At 56.5% G+C, this 21,445-nt stretch overlaps 2 protein-coding genes across 2 annotated transcripts in view; one reads left to right on the top strand and one right to left on the bottom strand.

The window, feature by feature from the left end:
- ITPK1 (inositol-tetrakisphosphate 1-kinase) overlaps nt 1-4,570 on the top strand; it is a 182,511-nt gene extending 177,941 nt beyond the window's left edge. Inside the window, exon 10 of the mRNA XM_010384507.2 lies at nt 2,481-4,570. Coding sequence (XP_010382809.2) covers nt 2,481-2,824 — 344 coding nt within the window. The 3' untranslated portion in view covers nt 2,825-4,570. The remainder of the gene's footprint in view (nt 1-2,480) is intronic.
- A 4,748-nt stretch (nt 4,571-9,318) lies between these two features.
- On the bottom strand, nt 9,319-21,445 carry CHGA (chromogranin A). The gene is made up of 8 exons (XM_010384506.1): nt 21,147-21,445; nt 20,309-20,355; nt 17,854-17,947; nt 16,941-17,009; nt 14,831-14,929; nt 12,971-13,405; nt 11,792-12,279; nt 9,319-9,811 (listed from the first exon to the last, which is right to left on the bottom strand). Exons 1-8 carry the CDS (start codon nt 21,190-21,192, stop codon nt 9,728-9,730), a joined length of 1,362 nt encoding a protein of 453 aa, XP_010382808.1. The 5' UTR covers nt 21,193-21,445; the 3' UTR covers nt 9,319-9,727.

Below are 21,445 nucleotides of genomic sequence, written 5' to 3'. Positions count from 1 at the left end.
TGGCTGAGCCTGGCAGAGACTGGTGAGGGAGCCTGGTGCTGAGGGGAGGCCCAGGGCTCTGGCAGGGCAGAGCTGGTTCCCCGGCAGATGACTCAGTGTGCCCACCTTACCATAGAGCACCCTTTTGGGGCCAAGCAGAGGGACAGGCCTATTCTTCTGCACCCCACAGGAGGCCCCTCGGGCCATGGGTGTCCAGCAGCGCCTGGGGAGGGGCCAGCAAAAGCAGCGTGTGCTGATGACACCGTGAGCCAGGCCTGCCCCAACGCCTCACTCTGTCCTCACGAAGCGATGTGCAAAGGGCCGCTGGGATCTCTGTGTTGCTGATAAGGATGTGAGGCTGAGGGTTGAGTGGCTTGTCCAAAGTCACGTGGTGAAGCCAGGTGGGGCCCAGACCGTCAGCCTCAGCCTTTCCACCTCTCAGCTCCAGCCATAGGTTCGAATCTTGTCTCAGCCTTTACAGTCTGGTGGCACAACTAATGTTTCAGTCTCAGTGTTCACTGCAGTGGGAACCAGTTTCCCACCCTGCAGACAGAGGAGACAGCTTTTGCACAGTGCTGGTATGGAGCTGACACTCTGCCCTGCGGGTTCATGCCTCAGTCCGCTCCCCAAGCTCCGGTTTATCCTCAGGCCTCCGCAGAGGCAGCTGTCTCTGCACCACCACAGAAAGCGGCCTCCCTGCCGTGGGCCCCTGGGCCTTGTCTGGGGATGATGGAGGAGGTTGCTGGGGAACGGCTCTCTTCCCTGGCGCTGACCTGATGGTGGAGCTCCTCTGCTGCATCTCTCCCTAGGCACTCAACAGCCATGCCTCTGCCCGGGACACCTACCCTGCCCTCTAGCCCCAGCCCAGGGCTGACAGACACCCCTGGTCCTATGGTGGGGGACCTGCCACCATGTGGTGTTCAAGGTACACACAGGACCAAGGGCATCCTTCAGATCCCACTCTGCCTCTTAGGAGCTGCCCTGAGCCTCAGTGTCCTCACCTGTAAAACGGGCTGCAGGAATGCAGTGAGCTGAGGACCGTGGCAGCCACAGCCCAGTGGCTGCTACCTCCTGAGTGCTGTGAACATCATGGACATCATCACTGCCCTCCCTGTGGTGGTTAACAGTCACGCCTCCTCATCTGTAAAATGGGGACAGCATTATGAAGATTAGGCAAGAGGATGTTGCGGGACGCTCGCACAGTGCCGGCTTGGGAGGCACTGCTTGCCAGCCAGAATAGCCGTCTTCATTTCCACCATGGGCACCCCTGCATCCCCTCTCAGACTTGGGCTTCCTCAAACCACAGCAGTTGTTTGCTGAATAAATAAGGGCATGGGCAGATTCAGCAGCCTCATCTGCCAGGCCCCTGGGCCCTGTAAGAGGTGGCACAGGGTGCCCACATCTAAACCTTCATTCCCACCCTGGTGGGGCTGATGGTTGTAAATGTTGTCCCAGAGGACAGCCCAGGGGTTCTGAAAACTCCCGCCCCTCCCAGTTGGCTCGGCAGGTAGGGCGCTCGCCCTGTGTGAGTCTCTTTTGGAGCAGTTTGCTGGGAGCCAGCAGAATCCTCACCTGAGATCCGAAACCTGCTTGGTGGCTCCCGAGGGCTCTGCCGATGTTCGCAACTGTGTTAGGAAGCACTCGCCCCAGGCAGGTACCACGGTTTCTGTTCTATTCCCCTCTGTTGAAGGGAGCACGTGTTGCTGCACCGTGGAGCTTGTCTCAGGCCTGGGTCTTGCTAGTGATGCCCAGCGTTTCTGTCCCTTGGCTTGATCCTCAGAGAATGAGGCACAGAGACGGCCTCCCTGCAGGTATTTCATGGTGAGAAGGAAGCAGACTCAGTTGGGGTGGCAGCTGCTTTGTGAAGCAGACACCACTCACATCCCAGCCGCTCTCAGTGGTGCCGCAGCAGCCTCCACCTGGGTGGCAGGTGGTTCTCTTCTCAGTTTGCAGATGGGGAAGCTGAGGCTCCGGGTGGAAGCGGCCTCCGAGACTCAGCCTGAGGCCAGACTCAGCTGAGCCGCAAAGAGAGGAGGGGTATTTACTAATTCAAGTGTGTGGAGCTTGCTTTCAAGTGTGTTGAAGTTATTACTTCAAGTGTGTTGGAGCTGGCTTTGGTGCTGCTACCTCCAGCCACACCAACATCCCCTGCACACGTACTGGCTTTTACCACGTAAGTGGGTGGGTGGGTGAGATAGTGGAGCTGTGCCCCAGAGGAGCAGGGACAAGCAAGTCTCATCCTCAGTTCACGTTCTTCAACTTCTCATACTCTGGCAACAGCTGAAGGTCAAGGAGCATGCACCTGATTGGGCGTCCAAGCTCTGTGACTCCCCTATGTCTCCCTTATCTGCTGAGCCTCACGTTTTCTCTGTAACTGGGACGCTGACAGCACGCCCTGCCTCATCCCGGGAGACCATTGGTTCTGCATCTTCCTCCTCTTCTCTGCATGATGCGTGCCCCTGGCTCACGCCGCCTGTGCTGTCTCTCTCTCCCACCCCCAGGCTACGAGGGCGTGAGCGAGTTCTTCACAGACCTCCTGAACCACATCGCCACTGTCCTGCAGGGCCAGAGCACAGCCACGGCAGCCACAGGGGACGTGGCCCCGCTGAGGCACAGCAAGCTTCTGGCTGAGCCGGCGGGCGGCCTGACAGGCGAGCGGACATGCAGCGCCAGCCCCGGCTGCTGTGGCAGCATGATGGGCCAGGACGCGCCCTGGAAGGCCGAGGCCGACGCGGGCGGCACCGCCAAGCTGCCGCACCAGAGACTCGGCTGCAACACCAGCATGTCGCCCAGCTTCCAGCAGCACTGTGTGGCCTCCCTGGCCACCAAGGCCTCCTCCCAGTAGCCACGGAGCCGGGACCCAGAGGGGCGGCGCGGGGCGCAGAGCACACCCGCTGGGCCAGCAGCTCCCAACGGCGATGCTACTACTAAGAATCCCCAGTGATCTGATTCTTCTGTTTTCTAATTTTTAACCTGATTTTCTGATGTCATGATCTAAGTGAGGGGTGGGGGGGAATGGAAGAGAGTACCAGGTGGTCCAGTGTTGGGGAGCGGGGCCGTCTGCCTGCTCCCTACTGTACAGACCACCTCACTGAGTTTACACATGCTTGTGTTTGCAACACTAGGTCTGGATGGGAGGTGGGGGGTGTGCGTGTGACTGCCATGAGAGTGTCTGTGCACATCCCCATCTATTGGTCTCCATGGCCGCTGGGGACCCTGGAGGGAAGCCTGCCCATGTCGGGCTGTGGGTGGCTGATCAGGGCTGTGGGTAGTTGATCAGTGCGCGTGAGAGTGGCTTCTCTTCTCCCTGACTCCCCACTCCCTGACCTGCCCCTTCCTTGTTTTTCCTCCTACTGGTATCCACCAAGGCTTTGTAAGCCCCAACCCTGCCTGGTGTGTAGCTAACCCCTCCCTCCCCACAGCCAGAGGAGGCCACAGACCCCTCAGGGGAGTTCCATGCTGGGGTCTGGGCTGTGCTCCCTCACAAAAGGGAAGGAAAGGAAGCTGGGCGTCCTCTGGGCCCCCCAACACATGGCCCACTTAGCCCTGCACAGCGGCCTCCTTCCCCCAAGCCAGCACTGCCGCTCCCTGGAGCCCCGGGAGGAAGCTGCCTGGCTGGGAGCCCTGAGCTGATGGTGCCTGTGCTGAGGATTTGGGCAAATCATTCCAGGTCTTTGGGCCTCCACCTCCTCGTCTCTAGTGGACAGGTGAGACCAGAGAGCACCACAGGGCTGGCTTCGCGCTCTAACCCCTGGGATGCAGCCTGCCTTTCTGTAAAGTCATCTAGGTGAGGACAGGTGTGGGAGCCTCGGCATGACACCGTGGAGTTCGGGGCCCTCTTCCCAGTGGGTTCACTCCTTTTCACACCTGCTGGAGCCAGCCAGGTGCCAGGGAGCCACCCCCGCCCCTCGCCCCTGCACGCCTCAGACTCACCCCATCACCTTGGCAGCAAAGCACTGGCTCTCCGCTCTGACCCCTGGTCCAGGCAGCCCCTCCGCAGAGAAAAGGGCTGGAGAGAAGCCTCCGCAGCCCCTGGAAGATGTGGAGTGCTGGGTGAGAGGTATCGGCCCCCCCAAGTATGTTTTTGTGTCTTAAGATACCAGTTTACTTTGAAAACGAGAGAAAGGCTTCCGGGCTGTCCTCTGCCCAGTGAGACGGAGGACACGAGAGAGAGTGCTGAGTGTCCCGAGAGAGGCCCCCGAGCCGGTGCATGGAGGTCCTTTGGCCTGGCTCAGCTGGGCTGCGGGGCGCCCCCTTTGAGGAGGGAGGCACAGGGCTTGGGCGAGGGGCAGAAGCCATCAGAACTGCCTGGCTTTTTTGGAAACTGAGGACCCAACAACTAACCACGTTTACACAACTTGAGTGTTGAACCCCGATTAATGTCTGTACGTCACCTTTCCTAGTTCTGACCCTGAGCCCCGGGGAAGCAGGAAAGCGTGGCCGGCCTCTTGCACTGCTTTGTCTCCAAAATAAACTACTGAAATCAAACCGCATTTCACACGTGTTTACACATGTTGCTCAAGTTTGTTATGTCATTCTCCCAGTCCTTAAAAGATGTTTAATAAAACAGCTTTACCTTTTAAAAATAAAATTTCAATCCCAGTTTGCCTCAGGTACGGGTGGGGTGTGCAGACTCCTGGCTGTGTTCCTGTACCGTTTGTGGCCTCCTGGGTCATGTGTGTCCAGGGCCCAGATACCGAGTAACTGCTGTCTGGTGTCGTAGCGGCATCCACAGCCCTGTGTGGCGGGGCGGGGGCGGGGCTGTGGGTGTGCAGGGCAGCTGCATTTTCCAAGAGTGGAAATGGGGGATGGAGATTTGCTTCGTAAAGGCCTGGGAGCTACATGGGGGGTAGGGAGGGGCCAGCCGCACCCAGGGCTGGGGGTCGGTGGACTCTGCCCAGTGAAGCCAAGGGAATGGCGGCAAGGAGAGGCCTGGATGGCGACGTGGGACTCGCACCTGGAGCAGTGGAGATGGAGCCCAGTTCACTAAACGTTCTCTAGGTGCACTCTGACCATCTGTAATCCCAGGACAGTGTCCATAGAGTTGTCTCCCCTTCAGTCGCATTGTCCCTGTCCTTGGAGTTTCTGCCTCAGGGAAAGACCCACTAAAACCACCTGGGCCCTGGCGGCCTCCTCCAGCGCATGGCGGTGCTGCCTCCTGAGCACAGTCACTGAGAGTGTCTGGGTCCAAGGAAAGGACCCACTTAGCAAAGGTTGTTGTGTGGTGCTGTGCAGGCACGTTGCCTGGAGTTGGCCCCACCAGCATCGGGGTGGCTTGGGGCTCTGGTTCCTAAGCTTCTGCTTCCGAGTTGGTCAGCACGTTGGCTCTGTGGCCCTGCAGCACCTGTCTTGATGGTGGTCCATGGATGGGGTGCTGAAGGGCTACAGGAGCAAGGGGCCGGCCCACACGCTGGCTGAGTCCTTGGGTGGTTTCAGAGGGTCACGTGCACAGTCTGCATTGAGCACCCTGGGGCTGAGGCCTTGGGTCAAGTTCTTCGTGATAGTGCTTTGATTATATGGTGATGTGATTCTGCAAACAACCCCCCACTGAGTGCCAGCTGCTGGGTGTCCCCACCCCCAGAGCCAAGGGGAGGCCACCCTGGAGCTGGTGCTTTGCCCTTGGTGTCATGGAGGTGTCTGGGTCCACATGTGGTGGGTGGGCTGGGTCTGCACTCACCCAGCATGGCCGGCGGGATTGGACCCAGCTGCAACCTGGCGGGTTCCATGGGGCTTCCTGTGCCTGGGCCTGCCTGTGTCTCATACCTGTCAATGAAGGAGAAAGCAACCTGGGAAAAACATTCCTCTCTGTACCCAGGGGACTGCCAAGTGTGCTTTATAGAAGGCTGGAAGACCGACCCAAGTAGGAAGTTGTCACACGTGAGCGAACTGAGCAAAGCTGCCAGACAGCCACCGCAAGACCAAGGGAGCCGGCCTGTCCTTTGTCCTTCTAGCCTGGAAGACCGGTTCTTGACTCTTGGGCACTCACGTTGGCCACTGGCCGCAATCACTGAATGGCTTCACTGATGTCCCTGGGGTCTGTATCTGCCCTCTCTTCTATTCCCTAGAAACTCTGGCCGGGCATGGCGGCTCACGCCTCTAATCCTAGCAGTTAGGGTGGCCGAGGCAGGTGGATCACAAGGTCAAGAAATTGAGACCATCCTGGCAAACATGGCGAAACCCCATCTTTACTAAAAATACAGAAATTAGCTGGGCGTGGTGATGGGCATCTGTAGTCCCAGCTACTCAGGCTGAGGCAGGAGAATCGCTTGAACTTGGGAGGCGGAGGTTGCGGTGAGCTGAGATCGCACCACTGCACTCCAGCCTGGCAACAGAATGAGCCTCCTTCTCAAAAAAAAAAAACTACAAACTCTGATAGTTCACCCAGTGGGATCCCTGGCAGCTCCTCCTGCTTCCTGAGCTGTGGCTCATGGGCCATTGGATTCAGAGACCTTGAGCTGGGTGCTGGCTGCCCTAAAGGAGCACGACCCCTCCAGCCTGGTGATTGGGAGGTAGAGAAGTGCAGCCATCCTTGACAAAGGCCCAGCCTCCACTGCCTCAGGCCAGCATGACCGCACCCTGATGCCACAGTCATCTGCCCTGCCCGGGCATAAGCCCGACTCAGGTGATACAAGCGAGGCTTTCCCATGGGTCCTCCCCTTGTGAGAAAGGGTCTGCTCTGTCCCTTCTCTCTGTCAGTGTGGTTTGGAGTGAGTGAGCCTCCCACACTGCTCAAGGGAGAGCTGGTGAGCATGACATCATGGCCTCCTGCTGACTGGGGTCTTCTTCCTTCTGATTCTCACCAGCAGGAGCACCCAGACCCCCCTTTTTCAGAAATGATTGCATTTTCCCTTCAAGAGTCATCTGTGACCTGGCAGTATGGAGGGACTATCCCCTCCCACAGCCTGGCCGACCCCCTTCCTCCAGGGCTGTGTGGAATCACCTCTCGGAAGCTCACTCTGAAAAGCCAGTCACAGGGATTTCACCAGGATGCTGCTGTTTGTGCCGACACCTGTGCTTTGTGACAAATGCTGTTTCCTTCAAGCTGTTCGCAAGCAACTTCACCAGAATCCCAAGCTGGTTCGTACGTAATTTGTGTATGTACATATGCATACTATACGTGACCATGTACGAGATACAGACGCCATGGCTTCTGTTCATTGGCTCATTTGCCTGGTCGCATGTTCACTCCACGAGGTTATGACACTGCAGGTGGCTTTGGGATGGGTGGTTTCAGGGACAAGGTGTTCTGTGATCTCTGTATTTGCTAACTAGCCTTTCGATTTCTTTCTTTTCTTTTCTTTTTTTTTTTTCTGAGATGGAGTCTCTGTTACCCAGGCTGGAGAGTGCAGTGGTGTGATCTCAGCTCGCTGCAACCTCCACCCTCTGAGTTCAAGCAATTCTCTCACCTCGGCCTCCCGAATAGCTGGGATTACAGGTGCCTGCCACCACTGCGCCCGGCTAAGTTTTGTATTTTTAGTAGAGATGGGGGTCTCACCATGTTGGCCAGGCTGGTCTTGAACTCCTGACCTTGTGATCCACCCGCCTCGGCCTCCCAAAGTGCTGGGATTACAGGCATGAGCCACCACGCCCAGCTCTTGTTTTGATTTCTAACAGTCTAGTGGAGTACAGTTAATGTGTTTATTTCTGTAACTGTTGGGGTGGAGTATAAACCTAACTTTTGGAAACGTGAAATAAACAACAGCGCCAGCCATTCGGAGGGTGTCCTTCTGTGCTTTGCAGGGGGCAGGGGGTGGCGGTGCACATCAGCCACCATGAGCAGCCTATCCTCATCAGAGAAACCCAGACTTGCCAAGACCCGTCAAACAACTCAACACCATCGCAGTGGTTTTCTGGGCCATGCTGTGTGGGCTTGCGATCCTCACCATCATCTGGTAAGGAGATAGTAAGTATTGTCTCCATTTTATAGATGAGGAAACTGAGGCCCTGAGAGGGCCAGGAGCGCCTGCCCAAAGACTCCTGCTAGTCAATGGCTGGGCTGGGGAGTTCAACTCCAGTCTTAGGTCCAAATCTGGGTTCCCACCATGGAACCTTGCCTGCTCAGACTCACCAGGCAGAGCTTCAAGGACTTGGTTCCCAAATCCCAACTGGCCTCTGGACTTGGCTCTGCCTGGGCCCCTGGAGGGTGGCAGCGATGCCTCTGAGCCTCACCCACCCACAATGCCCATGCCTTTCCCGTTCCTACCTGGAAGACACCACGTGGCCAGCCTTCCAAGGCCGAGGCCCCTCCCTGCACCCTCTCCACCACTGCCTGGGATCATCACCCTCCCCGGCTTGCTTGTGTTTGAACTGCAAAGGCCAAGGACGTTAGCCCCAGAACTGCCACCTGGACAGGTGAAGTGACTGGCCAAGGCCAACCAACCAGTCCAGCAGAGCCTGGCTCGAACCCAACCTCCTCCTCCTCCTGGCCTGCAAGCTGCGCCCTCCAGCGTGGGCGTGTGCTCCTCCTGCTTGTGTGCACTTTTGTCCCTGTGGGTTGCTTTGGCTGTTGAAGGATGCAGCTGTCCCCGCTGGGCAGTGAGCTTCTTAAAGCTAGGACTTGTCGCAGCCATGCTCAGGCCTACCAGGCCCAGAGCAGCCATGCACAAATGTTTGACAAGTGACTGAATGATGGGCCCTGATCTTCAGCCAGCACACACAAGTCCTGACTGTGTAATCCTCACAGTCCCCATGTTTCAGTGCTCTGAGCATCATCCCTGCCTGTGACTTGGGTGAGTCATTTCACCTTCTCTGCCTCAGTTTCCTCATTCACAAAACTGGGACTAACAGCAGCCTGTGCGCTAGTGAAGTGTTACATACATGAGATCTTCAGACGCCCCACATTCCTATGCACATAACGCCCACTTTTCTAACAATAAGTGGTTGTGCCAAGCGGGCCCAGCAGCTCAGAGACTTGAGTCTGACACCTGTGGCCTGCGACAGGCACTAGGCTGGGCTGTCAGGGCCTCCACCCAGCCCCACAGGTGATCGGACAGCAGGGACCATCAGGGAAGAGTGACCTGGGCTCAGGAGCAGAGCCCGTGTCCCCACCTGGCCCTGCCTGTGCATGGCCCAGTTCAGATGTGACTGGGGATGGGAAGAGGCAGGAACCTGGAGGCCCTCGGCAAGTGTGCTTTAATCCCTACAAACACTCTGAGGCAGGCCAGCATTCCCATTTTACGGGTGAGGAAACTGAGGCTCAGAGTTAACAAAGTCATTTGCTCAAGATCCCACAGCCAGGAAGTGGCCCAGAAAGGAGTCCCCTAGGCGGACTGAACCTCCCTTTGTCCCTTTGCCCAAATCCAGTGCATACCACTCCACTCTAAGTTGAGAGGGGAAAAATTCAGAGGAAAGAGCCCGGAACAGATTTATTTTTCTTTAGATAAATCTCATACAGATTATGTTACAGTCAGGAGTTCTCAGCTTTCACCAAAAGGTCAGAAGTTATTGCAGTTGTGTCCAATGGATAGGATGGAGGAAGGGAAACTTCTAGAAAGCTGCCTGTGTTCAGAGAAGGAGTCGTCAATGTTTAAAGTTGTGAGGCTGCCCTGCAGAGGACGTTCCAGGGCAGGGAGGAGTCAAGAGTAGGAGACAAGGTGCGTGGGGGGCAACAGAGTGGCCTGGGCTTGGGCAGGCTGGAGGCTGCCTCCCTACCGAAAGCAGCGTCCGGGCTGTCTGGCCAGGACTTGCCAAGGGGACAGCAGAGCCAGGACCACAAGGTGCCCTGGGGCCAGCCCTGCCAGCCGATGTCTCAGCCCTGCCGCAGTGCCTGCAGCTGGTGGGCCACTTTCTCCAGCTCTGCCTCGATGGCCGACAGGCTCTCCAGCTCCTGGTCCTAGGAGAGACATTGGAGGTCACTCGGGCCAGCCTGGCCAGTGGCACGGAAGGCACAGGAAGTCAGAAAGGCACTGGGTTAGCTGTGTGGCCTTGGACAGGTGGCTTCGTCTCTCTGAGCCTCAGAGGCCTCATCGGTCATGGAGACAGTGATACGAGCCTGCTGCTCTCGGGATTATTATGGACAAAAAGGTGGCTGATGTCGGGGACCCTGTTCCCACACTGCGCTTGGTGGCCTCTTATCCAGGCCCCACTTCCTCTCAAATGGTTCTGGACAAGTGGGAGTCTGTTCTCTCAGGGCACACGGAAAACAAAGCTTACAGTGTCCCGAAGAGCCCCCTTCCCTCGGCCTGGCCCATGGGTGCCAGGACCTAGGGTGAGGCCAGCCCGGGGCTTCCAGGTCTGTCTTCTGCAGCCTTCCCACCTGGGGGGAATGTGGGGCCTGAGGCAGGGCTGCATGCTGGGGGAGCTACCCCACGTCAGCCTGCCTAGGGCTGGGCTTTGATCCCTGGTCCTGATTGTGAGAGGATCCCAAGCTCTGACTGCCCAAGTTCAGGGAAGCAGGACCCCCTCCTCTGAGCCCTGTTCTATACCCCAGTCTCCAGAAGTTTCCAGGCCTCAGAACTTGGACACCCACAGAGCATACCCTCAAGACTTGGAGCAGGAGTGCAGGGAAGGCTGCCTCCTTCGATCTGGGAGGGGTCATTTTCCCGAGGTCACTGCCAGATTTGAGGCTGCCAAGGGCATCCTGGCCCATGGAACCCAACATTGATCATTGCAGGCCATGGAAATAGACCCTACAGCCGCTTCGTCTTGGAGCAGGCCCTGGGGTGGGCATTCTGCGGGGCTGGGGTTTCTATGAAGACCCTTGGGCTGTGTCGACGAGGCCCCCACCCCATCCTGTCCACATGCCGCAGGGGTCCCATTTCTCTGCCCTGTTGTCTGGAGCTCCCTTTGCTTGCAGAGAAAGGAAACTGGTGGCACCTCTGGGCCCCCATTCTCTCCAGCTTTGTCCTCAGTCCCTCACCCTGGGCTCCCAGGCACAGGGGCAGATGCCCTCTCCTGCTCCAGCTGCCAACATGGAGCCTTCTTCCTCTCAGACTGCCAGGCCCAGAGAGGGGGTCGGGGACCCAAAGAAGGGGCCGCACCCTCTTCTAGGTGAGCAGAGAAGAGCCTTGGGGTCGGGGCCACAGATGGGTGTCAGTCTTCCCACAGAGCCCTGGTTCCCACCTGGACACTAAGGCTTGAACCAGGTATCCCAGCCGCCTACCTGCCAGGGACGCCAACTCCCACCCTGCTCCTGTGTGCTGTGTCCCCACGCCCCATTCATCTTCTCCAGGGTCGCTAGTTTTCAAAGCCCTTGTGTTTTCCAATCATGGTAATGAGGTGGGCAGAGGAGACTCCTTACCCCTACTTCATAAATGGGGGAACCCAAGAGGCTCAGAGGAGGGGAGTGACCCGCCCGAGTCCACACAGCCAGGAGGAGGCAGAGCCCAGGTCTTCCAGCTCACATCGTGTGGCTCCCACCTGATCCCCACAGGCAAGAGGTCCCCTGGCCCTACCCCTGCCCTGCCCCGTTACCCTCATGGGCCAGACGCAGGGCCTGAGCCTGGGAGGAGGCTGTGCCTGGGTTGCCTGGGGGCCAGGAAGGGACATGGCCAGACCCACTGCATGGTTTTTCCAGGGCATGACCTGCAAGGCTCCCTACTGCCTTTGGGACAAAGTCTCACTCGGCGCCTCCCCTGTTGCCACAGGCTGATCTGAGCTCCTCCCATCTCCCAGCCAGCTTTGCTGGATGCCCCCTGGGAGCCAAGGCATTCTCCTGCCCTGAGAGCCCCTGGTCTGAGCATCTCTCCATCCCCAGACTCCAAGGGGGCCGTGTCCCCTCAGTGGGGTAGGAGCAGTGTGTCTGGGTGTGGCTGCCCCTGCTGGACCCACTCTCCACGGCCCAGCACAGAACTGGCTCCCGCCCCATACCAACCTCTGGTCTGCGGTTGGCACTGCCTTCCTCCTCTTTCTTCTCCTCAGGGTAGCCTCGAACCTGGAGGGGCAGGCCCGCCTCAACGCTGTCTTCCTGGGAGGATGGCCTCCAGCCTTGTCGCAGCTGTGGCCCAGGGCCCCTGAAGCCGTAGGCCCGGGCCCGGAAGGAGAGCTTCATGGAACGGTCCGGGTTGTCCTCCTCCTCTTCCTGCCCCTCCAGCCGCTTCTCAGCTGTCAGTTCCTTGGCCAGCTGGTCCATCTTGCTCCAGCGTTTGGAGTCTTCCCACTCCTTGGAGAGCCGCTCCTCTTCCTGCTCCAGCTCCCCGCTCTTCCCACCCCGGAAGAGGCCTTGCGGGGCCCCCACCATCTCCTCCTCCTCTTTCTGCTGGGAGTACTCCTGCTCTCCCTTTCCTTCGGGGACCTGAGCCTCCTCAGCCCCAGACTTCCCAGCTCCATCCACAGCCAGAGCCTCTGACCGACCGGGAGCAGCTGGTGGGCAAGAGCAGGAGAATGGGTGGGGGACCACCATTTTCCCAGTCTCTGCCACTCCCCGGGGGCCTCTGCTGCGGCCACTTTTAGGGCCACAGACCTTGGCTCGTAGGGCCCAACCCAGCCTCTCCACAGTGATGACACTTAGCGGGAAAAACCTTCTTGATGCCAGGCTTTGCAAGATCCCCTCAGCTCAGAGTGGTGGGTTAGCTGGAGCCTGCCTCTTCCCCTCATCCTCATCCCAGAAGCCCGACAGCTGGAGAGTGAGGAAAGACCCTGACAGGCCCGCAGGGGGAGCCAGGGCCTCTCCTAAACCCTAGTTGAAGCTGACACTGTTCCCAGATCAGCCTGTGCCCTCCTGCCATGGTCTCTGTTCCCAAAGCCAGCCCACCCATCACCCACCCCTAGCTTCCAGGGTTGGTGGGGGCAGGCTATGTGGAATAGTAGGAAATGCATGGTTTTGGAGTCAGAGAAATCTGGGGTAGAACCTCAGCTTTTACTGTAAATTAGCTGTGTGACCTTGGGCAAATTACTTAACCTCTCTGAACCTCATTTGTCCATGTGGGAAATGGAGCTAATACCTACCTTTCAGGGTTGTTATGAAGGTAGAATGAGGTTATGGAGAAGGCTCCCCTCCCACCCGTCCCCCTCTCCCAGACGTGTTGGTTGAGGTCTCTGCCATCATACGTACTCTCGCCTTTCCGGATCTCCTTGTAGCCAAAGCTCGGGTGGGGCTTCAGCGCTGCAGTGGGGCCTTCTTCCTCAAGGACAGCCTCCTCTCCAGCCTCGGCCTCCTCCTCCTCCTCTTCTCTCTTTGCCTGCCACCCTGGCTCTGCACTCAGGCCCTTCTCTCTGTCCACCAGACCCTGAGAGAGGCCCTCACTATCCCCCTCGGCCTGTGGGCCTGGGTATTTCTGGCTGGGGAGGCTGGCTGGAGGGTGGATGTTGGTGGCCTCCTCCTCCTCCTCCCCAGGGGCCTGATTGTTCCCCTCAGTCTTGGACTCCTGCCTGGGCTCCAGGAGGGCCTGGGGCCTGGCTCCGTCTGTGGCTTCACCACTTTTCTCTGCCTCCTTGGAATCCTCTCTTTTCTCCATAGCATCGTTGGAGGACGGCTCTTCCATCGCCTCTGCAGACACAGCACAGCCAAGTCAGGCCCTGAGGACCGGACCACGTGTGGGGCCTCCCCACAGGCTAATTTCAGATCATACTCATCATGTTTCTTGGCTTCCAGCGAGCCCAGCCCAGACAACGATTAGGGTTACCCCTCTGTTCATGTCAGGCTTGATCTGAGCATAGCTGGATTTGTTTCTTTCTTTTTAATCCTGACTTTTAAAGCAGGTTATTATTCAAAGAACAAAAAACAAAAATCCAGACCTTAAGAATTAATCCAGGAGATAAAGCCTGAACTAAAAATTAATATGTCAGCTGTGTGTTCTTGGGCAAGTTGCTTAACCTCTCTGTGTAAGAGGCACCATGTCTGCAACTTCATTCTCCCCTCCATATGGGGCTTCTCTGTCTTCAGCGTCCTGTGAAAGGGCTCAATTCTGCAAAATTTTAGGGTTTCGTTAAAAGGTATTTTATTGTGGCTGCCTTAAAGACAGCCTTTGAATAAGAAAATAATTCCTCCCATCATTAGAATAATGACCACTGAACAAAGTGCTGCCAAGTACATTCCACCATCTGAGCTTCACCAGGACTCTGGTGAAAGGTGCTCACATGCCTATTTCACAGAAACCCAAAATGATCTGCAGAAAGGTAAGATGACCTGTCCATCTCACGCATTTTGCAGGCAGCAGAGCTGAGCCTGGAACCCAAGCCTCCAAATGCCAAGTTCAGGATCTCTTTGCACTGACACATGGCTGCCTGCCTCATTAAAGCTTCAGCCAATGTGAGGGCACCTGGGCCTCACTTGAGGGCTTTCCCTCTCAGCCCCAGATGGGAGACACCAGGATACAGCTCCTGAACACCGGCCTTACCGGCCCATCTTCTACATGGAGAGCAGAGGCACCACGGGGCCGGTTTGTGGCTCTCCCCAGGCAGGGAGGATGGCTCAGAGTGTCACACTGACCTAAGCCATGACCTCTTAGACTCCTAGAAGCTCTTTGGTTTCAAGAAAGATGATATGGGTTCATTTCACGTTTCACACCTAGTCTGTCTGTGGTCCTCCTGCATCCTGGCTATTCTGAGGCCCCACCGCATCCCAGGAGGACAGGCACTGGGGGCGGGGGCTCTGCTACAGTGGCTACTGGGTAGACCCAGAGTTGAAGTTGTCCACCTGCCATTCCAGAGACCTCCTGCCCTAGAGTGTCAGCCTCTGTTCTGGGCGAGGGCTTTGGTGTGAGGCAGGCCCAAGTTGAAACCCCTGGTAATGCCACTCACCTTGGGCAAGGGACTTAGTCTGTCTGGGCAGCACTTTCCCCACTTGTAGCAAGAGGGAAATAAGGGATTATGGGTGGGGCTCCCAACTCATCAGACCCCTGGGTCCATCATAGCCACTGTTCCCATTGCCACCCTCCCTTCCCCACCTCTGGCCAGACTGGCTGGGACAGACCTTTCAACTCGGCCTGGCTGCTCTGGTTCTCAAGAACCTCTGAGAGTTCATCTTCAAAACCGCTGTGTTTCTTCTGCTGATGTGCCCTCTCCTTGGCGCCTGGTATGAGAAAAAGAGGGAAAAGTCCCATTGGTTCCAGCCCTGGCATATTCATCTATAAGAGTGAAGGCCTCCATTTCCCCATCTGTAAACTAGGTACATCATGTTCAGGGCCTGCCCAATGAGACACTGATGGGGCGGTGAAGGCTTGGCGTCCCTCACCTCTCTCAGCTGGGCCCTCAGGCAGCCACACTGCCTCGCCAGATTCAGCTTCTCCCCAGGAGGCCAGAGCAAGCGTGCTGTGGCCTCACACAGCCGGAAAGGCTCAGATGGAGCAAGGGGCCCAGGGGCAGGAGTTGGGGGTGGGGAACCCCTCAGGACCTGGCCCATAGCTCTAGGAACCCTGCAGCAGGCAGCAATGGTGGCAGCTCTTGATTCAGGCAAGCCCTGCTACCCTTGGACGCTGTGAGTCCAGGCCCCAGGAGAAGGCCAAGCCCTGTGCCCACATCTGAGCCCAGGGTTGGCGCCTGCTGCCATGACCCAGAGACCCCTCTCCCGCCGCCGCTGCTGCCTCCTCTGACTGTCCCCACACCTGTGCCTGATTCCTGATGTTGGCCCCTCAGCTAGCCCAGCTCTGCTGCTGGTCCTCATTTCTTCCCCAACAATGGGCTTTCCGGGGCAGCTGTGGGCCAGGGACCACGCCCAGCCCTGGCCTCAGGCAACATGGGTTCCAGTTCCCTTCTGGCTATTTCCTAGCTCCTTGGGCAACTTGGGCTCTCCAAGAGTTGGGTGCTTAGCTAGAAAACAGGGTTGCTGTGTGGTAAATGCTAAGACAGAAGCACACAGATGTTACTGGAGCCCAAGAGGGAGTGGATGGATAGATGGATGGACAGAAATACATCCAGGACTCTATTAATGGAAAACAGTCATACATACATATATTGGATGCGGCTTATACTGGATACACATGTGTATGTGAATACAGATGTTTCAGGACACATTCTCCTATAATAGTCTCTGTTGACAGTCTATTTAATTATTTAAATGTAATCAGTTAGTCATTCAATATTTAATTTTAAAGTCATATTGTAATAAAATATTTAATGCTTAATTAAAACAAAAAAACACACTAGTCCAAGGTCACTGATGATGACATAACCATCCAGGTAGTAATAGTCCCAGCTGCGCCCAGCACTCCCTGCCCCCTCCAACAACAATAGGAGATGGGTGCATGCCACCCAGGCTGGCTTGTGAGTGGAAGAACAATGTGTTAGCTTGGAAAAGGCCATAGGAATCCTATCGCTGTGGCCGTGTTTATGCGCCTCCTCCCCAAAGCCCTCTCTGTTCTCACACATGGCCTGGTCTGCCCCAAAGGCCTCAGAGTGGGGCCCATCCTGGAGCCAGAGCAGCCTTCATACTCCCACCCTACCCCAGACACAAGCCCAGCCCTGAAAAACACTCTTGCTTCATTGGGAAGCAGATGCTGGATTCATGCTCTAATGCCCTGTTCTCAGGGAGAGACACGCCACCACCAGTGGTCCTGCCCCGGTGGAAATAGCCACTTCCCACAGGGAGTCAGCTGGGGCAGGTGCAGGGCCGAACTCAGGCTTCCTGGTTTGCGAGGGTAGGGCTGTGCTTTGCATCAAGCCTGGAAGGAGCTGGGGGGCTGGGCACAGAGGCTAACTGTGGGATGATGACAGCTTCACCCTCTACCCCAGTATCCTGTCCAGGCTTGGCTTGAATATCATCAGTGACGAATGGCTCACTACTTCATAAAGTTACTTCCTAAAATGACTGAACTGCAGAGGCCATGGGTTTTAGGGCAGCTGCATTTGGCATGTCTCTATTCACTATGTGACCTTGGACAAGTCACTCAACCTCTCTGGGCCTTGATTTCTTTAACAATATCAATAACAGATTGAGCCAGGTGGCACGGCGGATCATGCTTTTCCACTTTATAATTGCAAGGAAATGACAGTCCCAGAGAGGAACTTGCTGAACCTTCCACCACATTTTCTGACTCTCAGTGACGGGAATTTACCCAGAGTCAGGTGCAGTGGCTGGAAAATACCTTGGAGAGCGAGGTCTTGGAGCTCCTTCAGTAAATTCTGATGTCTCAGAATGGAAAGGATCCGTTCATCTGCAACGAAGAAGAGTCGTCATGGGTGGCTTCCAGAGAACGGCCGAGAAAGAGATTACCATCAGTGTTTTCAGCTGAGCACAAGGAATTTACTCTGGAAACTCAAAACCAGGGTGGCGGCAGCAAGACTGGGTCTTGAGATAACACTTTTGAAATTACCTCCTTTCCAAGGTGTGTGTCAGTTTCCTACTATATCAGAGAAGTCAGCCACTGCCCCAGCACCCAGACCTTAGCCAAGGGGTGGCAGCCCCTGAGGATGAGGGGGGGTCCCTTTAAATACCATAGGTTCCCATCTCCATGCCTGCGCTCACACTGTCTACCACACCTGGACAACCTTGTCTTCATTTTTCCACCCGTCGGTTTCCAATGTTTCTTTTAAAGCCCAACCAAAATGCTGCTGGCTCTATCCAGCAGTTAGTAAAAACTTGACTGGTTGCCTGGAAAGATTTTGTCCTTCTCATGTCCACCTGTAACATTCCTTTATTCATCACACATCTAGAGGGTGTCTTCAGGGGCCAGAGGCTGTTCTAGGCACTGGGATACAGCACACAAAATCTTTGTCCATAGGGAGCTCACAGTCTGGGGGCTTGCTGTTCCAGCCCTGGTTTCATTTTGCCTGGAGTTCTAGTTAATTATGTTCATATGCATCCCCTCTGCCAGTCTGTAAGCACCTGGGCTACAATCCCTCCAACTGTCTATACACCTCGGACCCCAGTGTAGTGCCTGGACATGATGGGCACTCAGTGACGAGTTAAATCATTAATTCCACCAAAAGCCACACACCCATCTCCTAGCCTCCCAGCCCAGCAGGCAGCAGCCCTCACCCCTAGCTTCCAGCTCATACCTCCTCGGAGTGTCTCGAAACACTCCTGGCTGACAGGCATGGGGCTGGGCTTGGAAAGTGTGTCGGAGATGACCTCAACGATGCATTTCATCACCTGGGAACAGAGCGCGGGGGCAGGTTGGGGTTGGTTTGATCATGGGGCTCAGTCTCTGGAGGCTCTTAAGGTGAATTTCTAGTGAGGACAGAGCGTATTTGCTTTTGTCTTTGGAAGTCCATGATCCCTGGCTCAGGTACACAGCTCTGCTTTCTTAGCCAGACAGTGATAGCAATGATAATAGAAAACCCTTATACAGTGCTTACCACGTGTCAGGCACTCCAACCACATGGCCAGCAGGTTCCCCTCTAAGGTGGATCATGGTGAGAATGGAGTGTAGGGAATGGTGCCTGGTACCTTCTCATCCCCAAGTGCTATTTCTCTAAACATGAGAAAGCTGCTTGTGGGCACTAAAAGGATGTCTTACAAAAGTGCTCTGATCATGAAGATGTCCAAAGGTCAGTTCCTCCAGGAAGTCCTTCTGGACTGCCCAGAGGAGACAAAGACCTTCCCTGTCTCTACCCTGTTTGGAAATAGGATGTAGGTTACTGTTTGCCAATACCCATGGTGTTGTCACATGCGAGGAGTCACAGCTTCATATTCTCACTCCATGTTCACCATGGGATGGATGAATCCCCTGGCGGCATGTGAGCAAACATTGACTACACCTGGGAGCACGTCCCAGGTCAACCACAGCCATGCCTCTGAGAATCCTATCCTGTGCCCGCAAAGGTGCTGTGGATAATTAGGCACCTGATAAATGAGTGATTTTTTATGATGGTGCCCACTGTAATGTGGTATCGTAGTTGTGTGATCTTGGACAAGTGACTTAACCTCTCTGAGCCTCAGTGTCCTCATTTGTAAAACAGGAGTGAGAATACCTTCCCAACTGCTCTCCCAGGGTAATGAGGTACAGATGGAAAAACACTCTCTCAAGCATGGAGTGTCAGCACGCCCAGGGAGGGGTTCACAACTCCAGCCCTGCTTCCACAGCCGAGAGCTGAGTAGAGAGCAGGAGGTGTCAGACAGGCATCAGGCAACACCGGCGGGGAGTGAGCGGGTGGGAGGCTGTGTCTATGGGATGCCAAGGCAACCGGTCCAAGGATCCAAGATGGCAAACTGGCAAGTGCTCTATAATGTGTATAGTCACAACAACATTATATAGAATCTTCAGGTCTTAACCAGCTGTTCTGGTGCCCCTGACCACAGACTGCTGGGTATAATATGGTGACCAGAGTGTCTCCCATAAGGGATCTGGCAAGGAGAGCCCAGCAGCCTGTACCCTGTATCTCCCCTGCAACCCCAGACCTTACACTGGGAATATCAGATAACCACCTGTTCGTGAGGGCATTTTCTGGGAGGCAGGAATTGGGTAAAGGGTCTGGAGAGGGATGGGGAGATCAAGAAGGCAGCTCTAGGAATAACAGTGCCAATTTCCTAAGGACCTACTATGTGCTAGGCAATTCATATCCATGATTCCTACTCTTTACACCTCCCCTCAAGGAAAAGGAGAAAAAGGCAGAGCTCAGAGAAATTAAGGAATTTTCCCAAGGTCACACAGCTAGAGTGAATGGTAGAGGTTTAAGTTCTGTCTTATCTGCAACTCAAACCTAGGAAATATAATTGAACAAACTGAGGTTGGAATCCCTTGGACGGTTTCGATTTTAACTGTGGTGTCTACTGGAAGAAAATAGTTTCTGGGAAGGTGGGGAGTAGAAATTTCTCTGACCCTCAAGTGAAGATTTGGCTGAGCACTAAAGCCTGGAAAAAACAGCCCCAGCTCAGCCATGAATGAATTCCAAGTACACACCCAGCGTGTCGTGTCTCTTGCTGCCAGAGAAACCCCTACCAGTGTCTCCTAAGGCCCTTTCCTGGGTGACCTCCATGACTAGCCCCTATGGTGGGACCGTGGGTGCAGGAGCCATGATCAAGATGTTTTCATTGTGTTCCTTTGGGAGAGCCAGGGCTGGAGAGCCTGCTGGGTGTGGGTAGTTGCTGGCAGAGCCTTTCAGGGGGAAAGAAAGAGTAAAGGCGGAGGCCAGAGCCAGGCAGGCAAAGGCCATTTTTACAGGTCTGTGGACAACCACAACTAGAGAGAAGCCACCCCCACCAGCCCCTGGTGGGCCTACTGGATTCAGAGTGTTCAAGACAGCCTGAGGTCAGGCACCTCAGCCCAGTAGGTAAGATGCAGGCCTCTTCTGCTGCACATGCAGCTCAGAGGAAGCTGGGGAAGTCCCCACAGCAGGACAGCAGGGAAAGCAAGCAATCTTTGATATCTTCTTTTGCAAGCTGTCCCCAGGCTCAGCAGCCGCAGTGCTGACTCTTGGCTTTATGCCGAACTTACTCCTGCAGCTGCCCAAGAACTGGCTGTGAAGTGTCCACTGGAGCCTCCTACCCCTCATCCCCAGCACCCCTTCTTACCTCGGTGTCCCCTTTATTCATAGGGCTGTTCACAGGGAGGGCAGTGACTGGGAAGAAGAAGAGAGTGCTGGGGTCACTCCTCTGCTCCAAGTGGAGCCCAGTCCTTCCTGACTGGGCTCACTGGGGCTGGTCCACCCAATGCCACCCCTCAAAACTGCCCCCACCAAAAAGAGAGGCTGGGGCTGACTTTGTTTCCTTTCCCCGGTTGCTGCCCACAGTGGGGTGGTCCCCAGAGGCTGCACTGAGAGGTCCTCCCCCTCCCTCTTGGGAAACTCCTGCTCTGGAGCTGGTGTGCTCTGGAGCAGGGAGCGCTATCAAAACAAGGCCAAGGGCTGCACAGTGGGACTGGGGTGGGAGACAGATGAGGGGAAGGGAGAGACCCCAGAGGCGGAGGGGAAGAGATGGAGGAGGGGGATTGTGAGGGATGATATGGAGAAGTAGAAGTCAAGGGCAGAAAGGCGGGGAGAGTGAGATGAAAGGGGAAGTGGGGTGGAGGGGTGCGAGCAGCCATCCTCCCACCTCCTCCCAATGACCTTGGCCGGCCACCGCGCAACCGGCACTGGCCCTGATGCAGCCGAGGCGCCAAGCCCAGACAAGGGGTGGGCACAAGGGGGCCTTGCCCCGCGAGGTTGGGAGTCAGGCCCAAGTGTCCTGTGGGTCCCGGGCAGAGGCCACACTGCAGGGTCGGGCGGGAGGCGGTGGCGCTGTCCGCGGTGCTGAAAACTCGCTGCGCCCGAAGGGAGATGTGGAGGGGCCCTGGGCGCCGCGCGGTGCCCGGACCTCAGGGTGGGCAGAGGAGCCCGGGACCCTCTCCCGCGAGCCCCTCGCTCTCGCTCACCTTGCCCGGCGCAGAGCAGAAGCGCCACGACAGCGGCGGAGCGCATGGCGGACCCGGGCGCCGAGCAGCTGGCCGTGTGGGGCCGGGCACCTAGGCACCGGGCGAGGGGCGGCTGGACCGGCGGCCGGGGTCGGGCTGCGGTGGCACCGGCGCAGGGCTGGGGGCGCAGTGTCTTGGCGTGCTTCCGTCTGTCGGTCGATCCTCCCGCAAGCTCCCTGTACAGAGCTCGAGCACTGCAGTGGCAAGAACAGCAGCAGCAGCAGCGCCCGCGCGCCCCACTTATATACCCCGACCCCGGA

Source organism: Rhinopithecus roxellana, chromosome 5, assembly GCF_007565055.1.
Source record: "Rhinopithecus roxellana isolate Shanxi Qingling chromosome 5, ASM756505v1, whole genome shotgun sequence".
NCBI classification, from domain to species: Eukaryota; Metazoa; Chordata; class Mammalia; order Primates; family Cercopithecidae; genus Rhinopithecus; species Rhinopithecus roxellana.
Note: the sequence above shows the minus strand (reverse complement) of the source record. Positions and strands in the feature narration are given on the sequence as shown.

Excerpts from the sequence above, each read along its gene's own strand:
- CHGA (XM_010384506.1), bottom strand. The coding sequence starts at position 21,192 with ATGCGCTCCGCCGCTGTCGTGGCGCTTCTGCTCTGCGCCGGGCAAG. Across the intron at positions 17,948-20,308 it reads TGAATAAAGGGGACACCGAG|GTGATGAAATGCATCGTTGA; the intron begins GTAAGAAGGGGT and ends CTCTGTTCCCAG. Across the intron at positions 14,930-16,940 it reads CCAAGACCTCGCTCTCCAAG|GCGCCAAGGAGAGGGCACAT; the intron begins GTATTTTCCAGC and ends TTCTCATACCAG.